Here is a 16,703-nt window from a genome sequence, read left to right as displayed (position 1 = left end):
CGAGTCTGATTTCTTTTTTTCTCTCGCAATATAATTCTTAAACTTTTCTTTGTTTATAAATGTTTTTCTTTTTTGCTTTTTCATATTTATGTAAATATTTCGTTAATATTTTTGGTTACTTATGTGTATTTACCTACTTGTTACTACTGTTATAGTTGTGCAATTTGATCATTTTTTGTTATGTATTTATATATGTGTATATATAAATGTACAAATGTAATGATTTTTTTTCGTATTTATTTTCAATACATATGTAATAGGCAATTTATGCCGTTTATGTAAAAATAAATCAATATAAATTCTGCGTTGGTATACATAATTATGTTTATAGAAAGTGTCAAAAAAAATAAAATATTTACGTAATATAATAAGGATGAATTTGTATATTTTTTATTTGTGTTTATCAAAATTGTAATTAAATTGAAGGAATTTTTTATCTGTAGTATCGCTGAATAATGAAACATTTACTATTATTTAGTTTATTACTGCAAGTAGTCTCGTTGATTTTTTATGTAAATACAGGCGTTTAGCGTGCACGGTCCGTTCATATAACGGATGGAACTATTAGTTCCTTAAATTCTACCGCAATAATATTTTTTAAATCGTAATGATGTTAATAAAAAAATGTAAAATAGTTTATTATGAACAAATAATAATGTTATTTTTTTCATTAAATCCAACGATCTGTGACGGAATCGACAAACAATCGAATCGAATTGAATTTCTAAATGTAACGAGAGCCCCCCTAATACGCAACCACTCCTTGCTGCGGGCAAGAGCCACGGATTATAATATATATATATATATATATATATATATATATATATAAATAAAACCTTTTATTTTTTTTATTTATAAATTTTATGAAAGGTACATTTTTTTTAAAAATCTATACATATCTACTTTTACATATCTAGTAAATGTTATCACTGTAACTCTCCAAAAAAATAAACTAACATATATAGTATACTAGTATACGCAAGAGCTAACTGCGCTTGTGGTCTGAAAATCTCAGAGCATAGCGCAGTTCTTGAAATAAGCAGCGAATTCATACAGTTCCATAGAGGTGGGGCCTTAATATTAAAATTCTAATCCCGCGCCTGCGCAGTTAAAATTTTTAATGATCTCTGGAACCAATTTAAAAAAACCGATCCAAATCATTCTCTCGTTATGCTGTACTATGTTTTAACAAATTAAGGATTATAATCGTTTGACCCAACCGATTTTGACTATAAACACTAAATATAACTCTACCGCGGTATCATAAGAGCACAAAATCGCTTAAATTCAATAGTTTGCTATTTTTTGTGCTTAATCTTATTCGAAAAAAAATACATAATGTTTCAGTTAACCGATAACAAATTAGATTTGTCAGTTTGTTTTGTGCCTAATACATATTAAAATAATCCGAATACGCTATTAGTGAGAGTAAAAATCTATTTTTATTCAATATGGAAGTCGTGGCAAATACATTTTTAAAAATCCAAATAATGTGTCCATAAGTCCAATGGATTTGGGACTTGTGAGTCAATAAATTAATAATGCTAATAAATCTATTTTTTGTGAATGAAAAAAGTAAAAGAGAAACAAATATGTATTTTATACGTAAAATAAAATATTAACGTTTTTATGATTTACCCAAACATTACAATTTTGAGGGTCATTTTCTATGAGTTGTGATGCATGGTATACTGGACTTGAATGTATTTATTTATTTATTTATTATGTACTTTTTAGACCTGTATGTATATATTGCTTCCCTAACTGAAAATTTCACTACACGCCCCTGGCGTATAAGTATTTAAAAAAAATAATAAGTAAATCAATGGAGGTAAGCAATGGGCAAACGTGAGGGTAATACGTATAAAGTATAGTGCCTTTACAGACCAGATGAGCAAGCTGGGAGACCGCAAGCTGCGGGAGGTACTGGCGGCTCTGGGAGGGTGGCCGGTGGCCACAGCGGGGTGGAGGGTGCCAGCCCTGTCCGTGGAGCAGCTGCTGGGGCGAGTGCGACGTGACCACAACGAGGGCGTGCTACTGGAGATGTGGGTGGGCCCCGACGACAAGAACTCCTCCGTGAACATCATCCAGGTGCGGACAAAGTAAGAAGTGCTCACTCGTTCCCGACCCGGATGCTGAACGACAAATCATTTCAGGTATCCAAAGGAACGATTGGTAGGTTCCACGACTTCAATTCTCTAAGTGGGAACTCCATTAGACAAATAAATGTCAAGCAATCGCATGAACCTAAATTGCTATTTCTGGCTTTCTCTGGAACTCTAGTTTAAATTGCGTCAAATGCAAGGTAAATTTTTGTACATAATTATAATGGTATGCTCAAATATTACGGAAAGGCTAACATGGATCAACGGTAAGTAAATAAAATAGTATTATGATAAGCAAAAAACGGTGCTGAAGGAGGGGTAAGAAACCTTTTGCTATTCATCAAAAAATATCCAACATATATGGTGATAATGATGTGGCATAAAGAATAAACAAGGGACTGCTATATATATACAATTTTCCCAAAACAAAGTATGTCCGCACGTAAACATGTTTGTTCCGGCTGTATGTATAGGTACATGTCAACAGTGTTCGAAGGCTCAAAGCACTTTCCACAATTAATTATGGAAAAAGGGGTTTAATTATTTTTAATGTATTGTAAACCAATCGTTTGGGTCTTACGCACATTCTGGCAAAAGAATGTTGATAGACGTTTGCAGTTAAAAAAGACATCGATTTTTTTGGTAAGAAAATTTAGTACGAACAAAAAATAGAACATGTTAAACTGAACTGAATTAACTGAATTATTTGGCTACTGATATTAAATGCTCAAAATTAATTTGATATTGAATATTCGTTATATTATCCAATGTGTAAAATTGACGTGAAGAAATGATTGTTTTTGTTTTTTACAACCCCTTTCACGACATAAAATGAAACAAAAACATACTCATAACAGAACATTATGAAACACATTGTTCATTGTTTGTCTATAGTCTGTACTGATTGTTGATATTTTAAGCTCCGACTACACCATCTTAAGTTTTACAATATGTTTGGCTTTTCAGATTGACCAGATGTCTCTCACGTTGCCCTCGAGAGACTATTACTTGAAGGCCAACTCACAAGGGGATATGGAGGCGTATCACCGCCTCATGACACGTATTGCAGTACTCCTGGGTGCTAACGCCACTACAGCATCGGACGAGTTACAAAAAGTAGTTGACTTCGAAAGAAAATTAGCTAACGTAAGTGTGAAACATTCATTTAAAAATAAAATGACAAAAAAAACAATATGGCTAATTGCGGCCTCCGACGCTTGACTCACTCACGGAAGGTTTCAGTTTCGATTTCCGGTGAGAACACAAAAAATCAATGTGATTTTTCTCAAGCCTGGGTGTTTAGTGATGTAATTCACCACTCTAATTGGGTCTCCTGGTCTTTTGTGGTGCAAAAATAAAATGGATAAATAAATAATACAGTCACAAGATTTATCGTGAAACTGCTGCTTTTATGTCAAATAAAAAATAAACTATGCACCGAGTATGCTTAGTAACAATACTTCAAAGAGTAAAAAATGTGCATGCATATTTACGAATTATTTTTTCCACTAAAATACCGGTATTAACTTGTGATGCAAATAATATTTATGTATGTTTCCGACGTGTGAAACTAACCAGCCAGGGGTAGCGCAAATATTTTCGGTTATCAACTGCTTTTTATTTTGCCAAACAAAATACTGCGAATTGCTTTAGAGTGAATAGCTTTGACCTAACCTAACCTTAACCTAATACGTCACCTAACCCTACTTTTTACTATAATTAGTTACATCATCATCACTATTCAAAAGAATCTGTACCTAAAGGTGCATAGGACATATTGGTAGTGTCGTGGAATCACTGATCAGAGATCAGAGGTTCAAACACAACTCTACCATAACTAGATTCCCATTTTGTAAGAGTAAGTTATTTACAACTCGTTAAAAAAGGCTCCTAAATTAAATGTTTCGAAATATCACAAGAACGCAGATATTTCTTTATAGAAATGAAATGAGAAGTGGGTAATACATGATAAACATAATAAGCTCATTATGTTTGTGTTATTAGGTATCGGTGTCCGAAGCAGACCGGCACGACACGAGCTCCATATACCAGCAGATGAGGCTGGAAGAGCTGCAGAAGGCCATCCCACAACTGGACTGGGAGGCGTACCTGAAGGCCATCCTGGATGTGCCCATCACGAGCAAGGAGCCCGTGGTCAGCTACGCTATGCCTTACCTCACGGGGATGGGAAAGATTCTCTCCGAAACAGACATTCGGTCAGTTGGTCACAGTCTAGTTCATTTCCAATGTCACTCTAATTATGTATTAATGGGAGTGTTTAGTAAGTCAGTGTCCAGAATAGAACTCGAATTCTGGACGATTTGATAGCTAATCTGATTAAAAATCCTGAAGAAGGGATTTCAAGTGATATTTTAAAACTATTTAAAAAAAGAAAACATTTTTGAAGTTTTTTTTTTTAATGTATTGAAAGTAATTAAAATAAAAAGTATAGAAAATAATGATACTTATTAAAGTATTAAAAATAATATAAAATAAATAAATATTGTAAAAGTAACTTGTCTTACTAAAATAAAACTGCTACTGCCATCTATCATTAGACAAGGAATTAATATTTCTAAATCTGGTATTCAAACCAAAGTTGACAAAAATACTTTTCGAAAATGAAATTGGATTGAATATTTTTATCATAATTTTGTTATTAGAATTATAAGAATAAACGATTTTAACTCATAAAAACACCATAATACTTATTTACATCTGTCAATTTCAATAATCAGGAATAAGCTTGACTTGTTGCTTAATTCGTTGAATTTTTTAGAACAGGAACGTTTTAAAATATTAGTTATGACTGTAATTGTTATAGTATCACTATTCACTTTATCAAACCAATGATCAACCAAGCCTTCCTAATGTTTCAGTACAGTGCACAACTATGTGATGTGGCGCCTCGTGTATGCCATAATTCCTCACATGATAGACGAGTACAACCGCGCCAGTGTGGATTTCCGCCGCATCCTCCAGGGCATCCTCAGTGAGCGCCATCGTTGGTCTATGTGCGTGGAGTGGACGAACAAGAAGTTCGGGATGGCCGTATCGGCTCTCTTCATACGGGACAACTTCAACCACGAGAGTAAGGCTAGTACTTGATAATACTCCACTCGATACCTAAATGCAAAACTTACTACCAGTTGGCCTCAACTGTGAGTAATCCGCAAACATGTGGAACTGAGATAATCGCACTCAAAGTTTAGCCATGTACATTATGCATAGTCCTGTATACAAACTGGTAATGGTGTGCCATTTATTAATGGATGGAAAAAGTGGGTCCGATTACTTCTAATTTATAAAACATATGGACCCTTTCCAATGTTTAAGTCAATGTATACCCATTTGTTCAATTATATGCTACCTTTTCTTAAACACAAAAGTAATCAAATAAAAAAATAATTACGCCTTTTCCCCGTAGAGGTAGGCGGAGAGGATAGAACCCCACATCACTCTGTCTTTGCATACATACCTCGCTTCCTCTACATTCATACATCTTCTCATGCACACACACTGATTATTCCTACTCTTGACATGTCCATTTTCAAGTATTTGATGAACTTGATTGTTTTTTCAGTCTTCCTCGTTTTCTGCATCCATCAACATTCACATCGTGGAATTTTTTAGCCATTATTTCACTATCTATTCACTCTCCATGTCCAAACCGACGCAGCACCCCTTTCTTGATTCTGTCGATAATGCTTGTCTCAGCCTCACATAGTTCATGAATCTCGATATTTGTGCACTTATCATGAATCGTTTGACCACACATTCGCCTGAGATATCGCGTTTCGACAGCATTCAACCTGATTACATAATTATTTTTCCAATGAGGAAGTTCAGTAGTTTTTTTTATTTTTTTTATTTGTTAATAGACTGTTAAACTAAGTCAAAATTGGTCCAGAAGCGACAAGCAGACCGGAAATCTTCCATAGCTCTCAGATTATAGGTTGATTCACATGAACCAGTGACGTCATTTAAAGTAGTGCGGTTTTATCAAAATATTTTTTATTATTTTTTCTGTACATTTTCAAGAAACTTTGTTTTACAATTTAATGCTCTAATTTTTACCCCGCGTAAGAAAACATTTTTTGCATCCAATTTCCCGTAGGGCTGAAGTTCCTCATTGCAAACTTAGCTTCCATACATTAGGGTTTGCACTAGAAATACATTGTTTTAAAATTCATTAGTTTTATGCAATTCAATCCTTAGTTTGGACATTGGCTACACATATACCCTATAATTTGTAATATTTAGTATTATGCATTATTGTTAGTTACGACAAAATTTGCGATAAGTCACTTCTTACAAAAACTGTTTCAAAGTTCAAAAATTATTTTACACTCTTTAGTATAAAATAACAAAGTCCATTAAAATCAACCATATATTTTGAAATAGTCACTTTACATTATAACCGGACAAAAAATGCAAACCAATAAATGAAATAAAATTGTAAAAACTTGTATTTACATGCATTTTATAAGTTTTTTTTTTGTATATCTCAAATACAGGAAGTTGCCTTGCAAATGATTCACACCATTAGAGAAGCCTTCAATGAACTGTTAGCGCACAATCACTGGATGGACGATGAAACAAGAACAGTGGCTAAAGATAAGGCCAATGCTATGAACGAACGCATTGGGTACCCCGATCTTCTCAAACAACCGGATGAGTTGAGTAAGGAGTATACGATGGTATGACTATTTTATTGAGATATTTTAAAAAACATCCGTCCTTAAGAAATATTTTTAAAGATGTATTGTGTTGTTGCAGCTCAATATAACAGAAGATGACTTTATTTTGAACGTTCTACATGTACTGAAACATGAAGCATATCGTAATCTCCAACTTTTACGTCAACCTGTAAATAAGGATAAGTGGACTACGGAACCCGCAATAGTCAATGCATTTTACAATCCCAATCGCAATGATATTGGTAAGTTGAAATTGAAAAAAAAAGAGTTATAACTTATACCACAGTTACCCCGTAGTATTATTGATCTAGTAGATTATATTTTTTACACGGATGTGGACACAGAAAGCATATATCAAGTTGACGTTTTGAAATATAAATTTCGAAAATAAATAAAAAATCTAATTATCCAGCAATTCTTAATAAAATAGAAAAACAAAATAAAATTAACTAACATTTATTTTGTACTTAAACATATTTTTTTTAATGTTTGATTTATTCTATGATGTCTTTATAAAATTGAGGAAGTTTAGTGCTACGGGAAATTCGATGTAAAAAAAATGTAGTCTTACACGCAGTAAAAATGAAAGCATTTAATTGTACGATGAAGTTTCTCAAAAATATATGGAAAAATGAACTACTTAGAGCTACGTCACAAGCTCTTCCGAATCAACTAATGACAGATTTCCAGTTTCCGGAAGCCAACTTACCAGTCAGCAGAAATTACCGACAAGACCTTGTGAAGTCACAGGCGGAGTAATTACAAAACTTTTAAGTAATAAGTAATTGTTTGATAGTCTATTAACAAATAAGAAAATGTATAAAAACCACTGAATTCTCACATCTGTTCTGTAATGTTGATAGTTTAATGAATGTTATTATTGCATTATAGTGATTCCGGCAGGAATACTTCAACCGTTGTTTTATAGTCAGCATTTTCCCAAATCCTTGAACTACGGAGGCATTGGAGTTGTTATTGGTCATGAGATTACACATGGATTCGATGACAAAGGTAATTATAAATCAAGATAATTTTTCTGTTTATAATATAATTATATAATTAATTATAGTAGATATATTTATTTTTAAACAGTTGTCAAAAGGAAAATTGACAGAAGAGGTTGCGTATTAGAAAATTATTTAGAAAACATATTATGTAATGTGGTCATGCAATTACAGGGAGACAGTTTGACAAAGACGGCAACATGATGCAATGGTGGAATAATGCTACTGTGAAGGCATTCAGAGAAAGGGCTCAGTGCATAATTGATCAATACTCTAAATACAGAATAGACGAAATTGGCATGAACATAAACGGGAGGATGACGCAAGGAGAGAATATTGCTGACAATGGTGGGCTCAAGCAATCTTTCAGGGTAAATAGGGAGATTATTAATGAATATATATTTATACATGTATGTATATACATTATGAATGTATTGATATTTAGAAATATTAGAGCGTAATTATCCTTTAGATAACATTTTATGGCAAATGAAATTGAAATTCTAAAAAACGTTGATTTGATAGGCTTACCGGAAATGGGTCGCCAAACATGGTGCTGAAGCGGACCTCCCGGGATTCAATCTCACTCACGATCAGTTGTTCTTCTTGAACTACGCTCAGATCTGGTGTGGGTCCATGAGACCCGAGGATGCTCTCAACAAAGTCCGTTCTTCTGTTCATGCTCCAGGTCTGTTACTAATTCAATATGGTTCTCCATGCAGAGTCCAAATATTGTCCTACTGACTAATCTATGGATTATTTCAGGTCCAATAAGAGTTTTGGGACCACTGTCTAACTCTTGGGATTTTGCGGAGGCTTACAGTTGTCCACTGGGATCGCCGATGAACCCAGTAAAAAAGTGCGATGTGTGGTAACAGGAAGAAGAAATGCCCATGGAACTACACGGCGGTGGTGGTGATTCACCAGTTGCTTACTTCATACAGTGATATATACAGGACTCAAGTGGCGTAACGAGCCGTTTCAGCGGTTAAAGGGGTGGATATTCTCCAAATATTTCTCAGAACTACAAATATATCTAAATCTCTGTTATTCGATAGTATAATTTCTACCATTTGTTGGTAGTGGTAGAAGCACATATAAAACTATTTCTCTCCACTATTTGATAACAGCTCGAAGGGAGAACTTGAGGCTAATTACATCTCACTTGTATTTTGTAAATTATTACTAGCAAATGTATTTATTTTTCAATCTAGTTTAAAAAATGTTTGGGATAAAAAAATCTAAATATTTATTGGATAATATTTTCTAATGTTAATTATTCGTATATCAATTTAAGATAAATGGTAACAATTTTAAATGTAAAATATTTGAATGGCATATAATGTATAAAAAATGCTGGGGGACAAAATTCAATTTTAACACGTTTTTAGTAAAATTTTTGCAAATAAAGTAGGACACAAATCATGTATTTGAATTTTTTATTAAATGCATTAACAATGTGCCATTCTTGTAGTCCAATTATTTTAAAGTGCAGAGAACACTCGTCAAATATGAAGAGATCAACTTACTAAATACAATGTCCCCTAAATGTCAGGAAGGTGGATGTGTGCTGATTGTGTACTTAAATTAATTATTTCAATGTTAAGATTTTATAATACAATAATATTGTTATCTTCCAAAAACCAAATATTATACCGATTAATTATTATAAACTCAAATAGATAGTTACAATTATTACTAATCTTTTATACTAAGCATACAAATTTATAAAATATGACATGATTCCATTTTGATTGAAATTAATCCACAATGTTAAGATTGAAACAATGATCAAATGTTTTAGATAAATACAATTTCAAATGTGAATGGGTTTATTTCTCTGTATTGTAAACATTATAAAATAAATAATTATTTCCCATATTATGCTCTCATTCCGTTAGAAAAATTGTTTCATTTAAAAGCCATACCAACATATTATGATGTGCCTGTATTGCAATCTACAATATAATCCACAAAAATGTAGTCTGTAAAATTATGTTCAAGATGGCAATACCAAATCATAAGTGGCCTGTTTTATGATTGGTCGTGAAATTTTATTCAGTATTTAGTTGTAGTTTTCAAAATGTTAACACAAGAGAAAAGCCACAATTAGCCTTAAACTAATTTCTTTTCCTTTTTGACAGACTGTATAAATCGTCAGGTTTCTGGCACAAGTTGGTAATTACAAATCTTCGAAAAATGAGTATTTATAAAGAATTAAATAATCTTTCTATAAAAAGCAAAAAAAAAAGTTTCATTTTATAAACACAAAAAACAATATTTTATAGTATCAAACTTACGCTTTTATTTAAATTGTTTATTTGGGACGAGCTTTTAATTTTAAAAGTGCAATATCTCTCAAGTAGAGAAATGTAATTCTTAACTTGTGCCAGAAACCTGATGAAATATAACCATCAATACTTTCTGCTTTTTGAAAATGTTTTTATACATCTTCCATATTATGGTGAATAGAGTAATAACTTGATATTATAACTTCTTTTATTTTAATTATTGCTATGGTAAAAATAAAACTAAAAGTTTTTTTTTATATACTATACCAACAAATAATATGCTTGCTGTATACGTTCTACGGATTTTGTCATTCACTTTTATTTGGATTTTTGAATACATCTATTCTGTACCTACTTAACACATTTGTAATGTTCAAATTTAAGCTAAACTTTGCAGCTTCTTAACTTTTAGTGTTTCCGATAAGACAAGAACAGGATATTTAAATAATTATATTATAATCTTTAACAAAATGTAACTCATGTATTAACTTCTTGATTTTTTAGGTATGAAACACCGATTGAATTAAATAATATAGAAGAATTATAGAAGACTATAATCTATGATGTTGTAATATATAAATTTTTCGACTATTTAAGCATAATTGGTTTTTCCGATTAAATTCACTAATTGCCTTGTATTTTACAGAGTTAAAGTATTTTTTGTTGATGTATTCGATTAAATAATAAATGCATTTCATTAAACATTTCATTTTTGTTTACGTTGTAAGAAAACATACGATTACATTGTTCTTTGATCAAAATTTGACAATTCTGCGCTTGATTGTAAAAGATATTACATCATCATGAACACAGGGGTACTTACAGCATGTAATCGTTTTCGTATTTTATTTATTTTGAAATATTTAAAAAATCATATTGTCAAAGGCAAAATTAAAGCAGAATATGACTTTCTTTGGATGCCCAGTGTCTATTTTCTGAAGACAAGTCAAAACAGCGGATCAGATGGAAATAAAGGTAAGGGGATAATAAAAACGGTTCGTAAGTTTCATATTATGTTTTATGTATAAAAAATTATGAGAATTTCTACAGAAATCGTTCAGTAGTATAGTAGTAATATGTTTTCATATACAATCATATTTATATATTAAAAAAAAGTAAATTAGTAAAATTTGTACATATTGCACTCTCCAAATATTAAAATGTCTATGTATTTAAAAGGTAAACTGACAATTCATTATTAAAATTAAATTAATCAATTAAAATGATTTAACACAAAAAACCCAACGGAGAAAGGACAATCGATGTCAGCGACGCTAAAAGTAATAAGCGGATTTATTTCCAATAAAGTAAGTAGCTGACATTCCATCGGAACTCTTCTTCTCTTTTAGAAAAAGTTTTATGTACAAAGTGAAGAATAATGTTAACAGAAGGGTATAATTTAATAAACTCAATCTGAAAGTGGAAAACATTAATGCGGAGTAATAAATAATAAATTGGCGACTATTTCAAATAAATACATCTACATATATTACATTCTCTTCTAGTACGTGAATAGCCACTGACACCCATTTTCTTGTGGATTTTTAAGGGTAAAGAAATATCATTAAAAATAAACAGTATTTTGCTTCCATATAGTTCATACGATAATACCTTTTAATAGACAATGCTAAATAACTATGGTGTCAGCGAGACAACATTCCAATGTTTTTACACAATGCTCTTATTATAATCAAAACTTCAAATTTAACTTTCTTACGATTTAAAAGGTAGGAATATTTAAATAATTTACATGGGTCATAAATTTGCATAAATTAGAATATTTTTGAGAAAATATATACATTACAAATAAAGCTGCATTTCGCAAGGACCTAAATAAGAATTGAAAAGCTGTTCCAGTGCATATTCTGTATTACATTTGTATTCCTCCTTGAGTTTACTCTTCACAACTTTCATAGATATGCAATTATTTTGTCCCCATAGAAAGCACACAAAACAATCAAGCATTATTAATATCAACAATGATTTCACCTTATCGCTATTAGTACTCAAATTAGCGCACGTTTACGCTATCTTATGTAAACTTTTATGTTCATTAGAAATGCTACTCATTTTCTTATACAGAACACATAATATTGGAAAGGTGTACACCTTAAAAATTATTTCTTGCGGTATATCCATATCAACATTTTACCTGCATGACACAAATAATGGTCGAGCTAAGCTAATAAGGTTGTCTGGTTTGGCAGTTTTGGTGAAATTCATTGAACATTCACCGTGTTTGCTATGCTTCTGCGACTCGGATTGTCAACATCAAAATATTGAGAATGATCAAAAGACCACATTTTACAACAACTGCCACATTCTAGTTAGTTTATTTATAATAATGTATACCAAATTGATTCATTTCTAAACTATGATCTACCATAGAGGCAAAAAGTGCCCTCAGGTAACGATCAACATTAACAAGCTTACAAAGAGATTTTGGCAGTGACATGTAGACAATATCCTTAACCAATTGTTTGTGCAGCTAAAGATACATTAGGAGGCGATTCTCAAAGAAATAGGCGCGCATTGTGCCATGCAGACGCTTCTGCCGGGGTATTGACAGTTGATATAGACACATACAAACAGGTGACATATTATAAAACGCTTTTAATTCTAAGTATCTCATGTAAATGTCGTAAATTTATTCTGAATACACAATTGCTAAAATGCATCCACTGTTTGTTGAACAATTTGAAAAATGTTTCTATGATTACAAAACAGCACTGATTAAGTGTTCTAAATTATTGCTTGAAGTGCATTGACCCACATAAACTGTAAAACCTCCGCAACTGTTGAATTCTTATTGTTTTGATGAATTTAGCAATGGAATATTCAAAGACTACAATATATCTTACGAGACACCTTTTAAAAGTCAATTAATTTTACTTTTTTTTTCTTTACTAGGTGATGGTACAAAATGATTGAACACACAAAGCATTCTTACATATTATTAGGTACAATAATTGAGATGACAACCTATGCGTACTATTATGTAATTTTAAGATTTTCGATGATAGATGAGTAACAAATCGCAAAGAAAACATTTATCGACACTTGTAGGCTTTAAATACTAATTGTTTTATTCAGTAAACACCTTACAAATATTTACAAAGTCTTAAAAATTTTCTCTCCATTTCAAATGAGCTATTTTTCAAAATTCATACAGCATTATTTCAAACCAAAGTCCATTTAATGAAATTGTGGATAGTAATAAAAAATGTAAAAGTTTTTCTTTAATCTATAAAAAATTCATAATTTAGGTTGTTGATAAATATTTAGACATTCAATCCGTCATCATTGGATAAATAATTATTAGAAAAAATTTCAACATAAATCTTAAAAAAGAAAATATTATGCTTAGTACCTATGTGCGCACATACGCACAAAGGGGTTTGCCATTGATGCATTTATAAATAAAATGACTTGATATTTTATTAAAAACATTTTGGTTGATATAAAGTTGGTACTATATGATTTCAGTAAGTACAAATATGATTAAATACTAACTTTTAACAAAACCTTCGCAGTGTGGAATGCTACCTTAAACTAACATATCTCAGAAGAGACGACAACTCCGATAATGCTGCCGAACAACGATTTACACTTTCACAAAAAATAAAGATGAATAGGAGGAACTGCGTCATGTTTCGATATACCAACATTTAAAGCCTCAAGTGTTTCATTAAGTGTCCAGTGAAAGGTTACTGGTACAATATTAAAGTACTTACATATATGGAAATAACAGAAAAGGAAATATAATATGATACAAATTTGTAGGTGCAGAGTGCTAGAGGTTACAAGGAATACATAACAAATGATAAAGCTACAACACTGCAATATTTATTTGTGAAAAATAAAATGTGATATCTTTTCTCTATATTCCAAGGTACATGGCACAGGTACCCCAGTTTAAGGCATTTTTATGGCGCTAAATATCTTTATCACTCCCAATTGACAACGAGCGAGACTTTCTAGTTACCCTATTTCTGGTAACGATTTACAAACATTCCAAATCTACAATGTCGTTATAAATATTGTAAATATTGTCAATTGCGAGTGTTTATAATATAATTTATGCTGTTTTCAGAGAAAGCTTACAACCAACGACATAAATATATAGTTATTGCTTTTTTAACTCTATACACATTTGTGTTAAACCAAAACATTAACATATATAACATTATACAGGTTATTCTTTATAAATATAATGTGAATGTTGATATGAAACTTTCATCATGAAAACAGCTTCTCTGTGTTATAGATTTTTCCTTTGTTTGTAATGTCAAATAAACGGACAGCTAAAATATATACCTCTGTATAGACTCTTCGTAACATTATATTGTATTCAATTTGCACTCTTATTTATGTATGACCAGTGTTTTACAATACTATGTACAATATCAACTGAAGGCTAGAAATATGTCATGTCTTCGCTGTTGATTACAAAGTAAATAATTCAAATACTGCAAATTTCATTATTTTAACTGTATGTTGTAACAAGAGTAAATTAAACCATAAACTTGCTATGAAACTTTATTAATAAAACAAAGTATTGTACATTAGTTACTCTTGATTTACATAACACATTTCTAGCCTGTCACTGTGGAAAAACAATACTTAGGTGTAAACTTATATTTTCGTGGACTATTATTTGTAATATTATGTATGTACGTAATTTGAGGATTTTGTTAACAAAATTAACAGTGAAATAGCCACGAAGAAAAGAATAACTGCTGTACACACATTTACACAATACCTATATACATTTTTTATTAAAAGTTTAACGAAAAACATAAGTTGTGACACCAAAAATAAATATTGTAAGTATTATTAATTAATAAAATATTATTCTGTGCCATTGAAAGTACTGAAAGTGCAGCAAATTGACAGGGGTATAGTATATGATAGACATAGTTTAGCATATTAATATTACATTTTTTTCCCTAGGAATTAAATGAGACTGCTGCTGTCCATATTTTATTCTAAATAGTTTTCAATATTTGAATCTTGGAAAGCAGTTAAAAGTATTTTTAATTTTCTGATAAAATATCATTTCCATAAAAATGGCTATTCCAAATAAAAAGGTTTTGAAAAACAGACTATATACAAATTGAAGGTTTTTCCACCATAAAACTTAACAGTAAATGTAAAAGTAGATGTATGTACATATGTATGTATGTTATGTGTGTACTTAAATACATTATGTAAACACTATTATTATACTCCCTAATGTTACATTTGTAACACTATTCTGAATTACTATACATATACAGTGTAATAATTACTGGTACACACTCGCATTTTCTCACGGTTCCACATAAAACTTAATATTCATTTCTGTTCCACTTACAATTTACAATAAATACAAGTCTCAAATGCTAAGCTCCCTGAAATTCCAAGTCAATTTTGCAAATAGGTAAAACTGCTTTCATTAGCCAAATATTGGATCCATTAAAATAATATTCCATCCATTGAAACATCTTTCAAAACACAAAAAGGACGGTAACATCTTTATTCCGTAGAAATATAATTTAATCAACTTGGTTATAAACCTTCCAACGCATTATGGGCAGCATATTATATCCACAATACAGATCAAACAATTTTTTGATTTACTTAAAAAAAATAAGACTTTCAACGCCAGGTCGACTCTAAGACACTTGCTGTGTGGTGACGCTATTCTAATCCATACGAGGAGACGGTTCTTCCCTCCAATTACTACACTATAAGAGTGAGCGCTTTGCATCATTTTCTAAATCAGACTTGTGAGATTGTTGCACCAGCCCCCAGTCTTAAAAAGGCACCTCTGTTAAATGTTCTCCACCGATCTCTACCTAATCCACCTCCTCGCAATATTGCTCTCCTTATGTTCCCGTTGGCTCAGTACACTGGGGCGACGGTTTCCAAACATAACTCAGCAACACCTTGCGGGATGTTCGTCACAACAACAAATCTCAATTCACACATCCAGTAAGAGACATAAATAATATTTATAAGTTCGATTACCGTCGTAATGGAACACGCAAATATCATACAAAAGATTCCTTTCCTAAATTATTAATAGGTAAATATTAAGCTAGACTTACAACTGAAGTTGACAAACATGAATTTACGAATGCTGTACGATTATTTATATTATTACGTTTACAATAGTTTATAATATTATATGTATAATATAATGCGATCAATATAATTCTCTCTAACGTATAACACTTACAGAGTCTAGGCACTCGTGCGGTGTGAGACACACGACACTTTCCATTACTCGTATTATCCACACGTAGCTTACGTTTATTTAATAAAAAAGTAAAATTATTAGTTTTCACAGCCGTGGCGGCCTGTAGTAGTGGCCGCCGACCCATGCCGGGGCGGGCATCTCGTATCACTCGGGTAAATGCGTTCTACAGAGGGCGCAGCTAGAGCGGTGTGTCTGCCACGGAAGCAAGCGGAGCCGTCACATCCGTCACGTCCCAGATCTCCTCCAGGAAGCGCGGCAGCTTGCGGTTCTTCAGCTTCAGAGAGATGCACATGTTAGAATTCTGATTCCCCAAGGTTCGCAGTTCCGTGAGGATGGACAGCAGCTTGGCAAACAGCACA

At 31.8% G+C, this 16,703-nt stretch overlaps 1 protein-coding gene and 1 pseudogene across 1 annotated transcript in view; one reads left to right on the top strand and one right to left on the bottom strand.

Annotated features, from left to right (window-relative positions):
- Nep1 (M13 family metallopeptidase neprilysin 1) overlaps positions 1-10,009 on the top strand; it is a 37,385-nt gene extending 27,376 nt beyond the window's left edge. Inside the window, exons 3-12 of the mRNA XM_088241807.1 lie at positions 1,886-2,091; positions 3,072-3,251; positions 4,110-4,321; positions 4,985-5,201; positions 6,623-6,805; positions 6,885-7,047; positions 7,697-7,816; positions 7,984-8,180; positions 8,335-8,497; positions 8,575-10,009. Of these exons, the coding sequence (XP_088097933.1) occupies positions 1,886-2,091; positions 3,072-3,251; positions 4,110-4,321; positions 4,985-5,201; positions 6,623-6,805; positions 6,885-7,047; positions 7,697-7,816; positions 7,984-8,180; positions 8,335-8,497; positions 8,575-8,684 (1,751 nt within the window). The 3' untranslated portion in view covers positions 8,685-10,009. The remainder of the gene's footprint in view (positions 1-1,885; positions 2,092-3,071; positions 3,252-4,109; positions 4,322-4,984; positions 5,202-6,622; positions 6,806-6,884; positions 7,048-7,696; positions 7,817-7,983; positions 8,181-8,334; positions 8,498-8,574) is intronic.
- A 6,380-nt stretch (positions 10,010-16,389) lies between these two features.
- On the bottom strand, positions 16,390-16,696 carry LOC148271124 (ecdysone receptor pseudogene; annotated as a pseudogene).
- Between the last annotated feature and the right edge of the window lie 7 nt (positions 16,697-16,703).

This window comes from Micrasema longulum, unplaced genomic scaffold (genome assembly GCF_059751315.1).
Source record: "Micrasema longulum isolate JH-2025_06_02 unplaced genomic scaffold, ASM5975131v1 h1tg003082l, whole genome shotgun sequence".
NCBI classification, from domain to species: domain Eukaryota; kingdom Metazoa; phylum Arthropoda; class Insecta; order Trichoptera; family Brachycentridae; genus Micrasema; species Micrasema longulum.
This window is presented reverse-complemented; position numbering and strand designations above follow the sequence as displayed.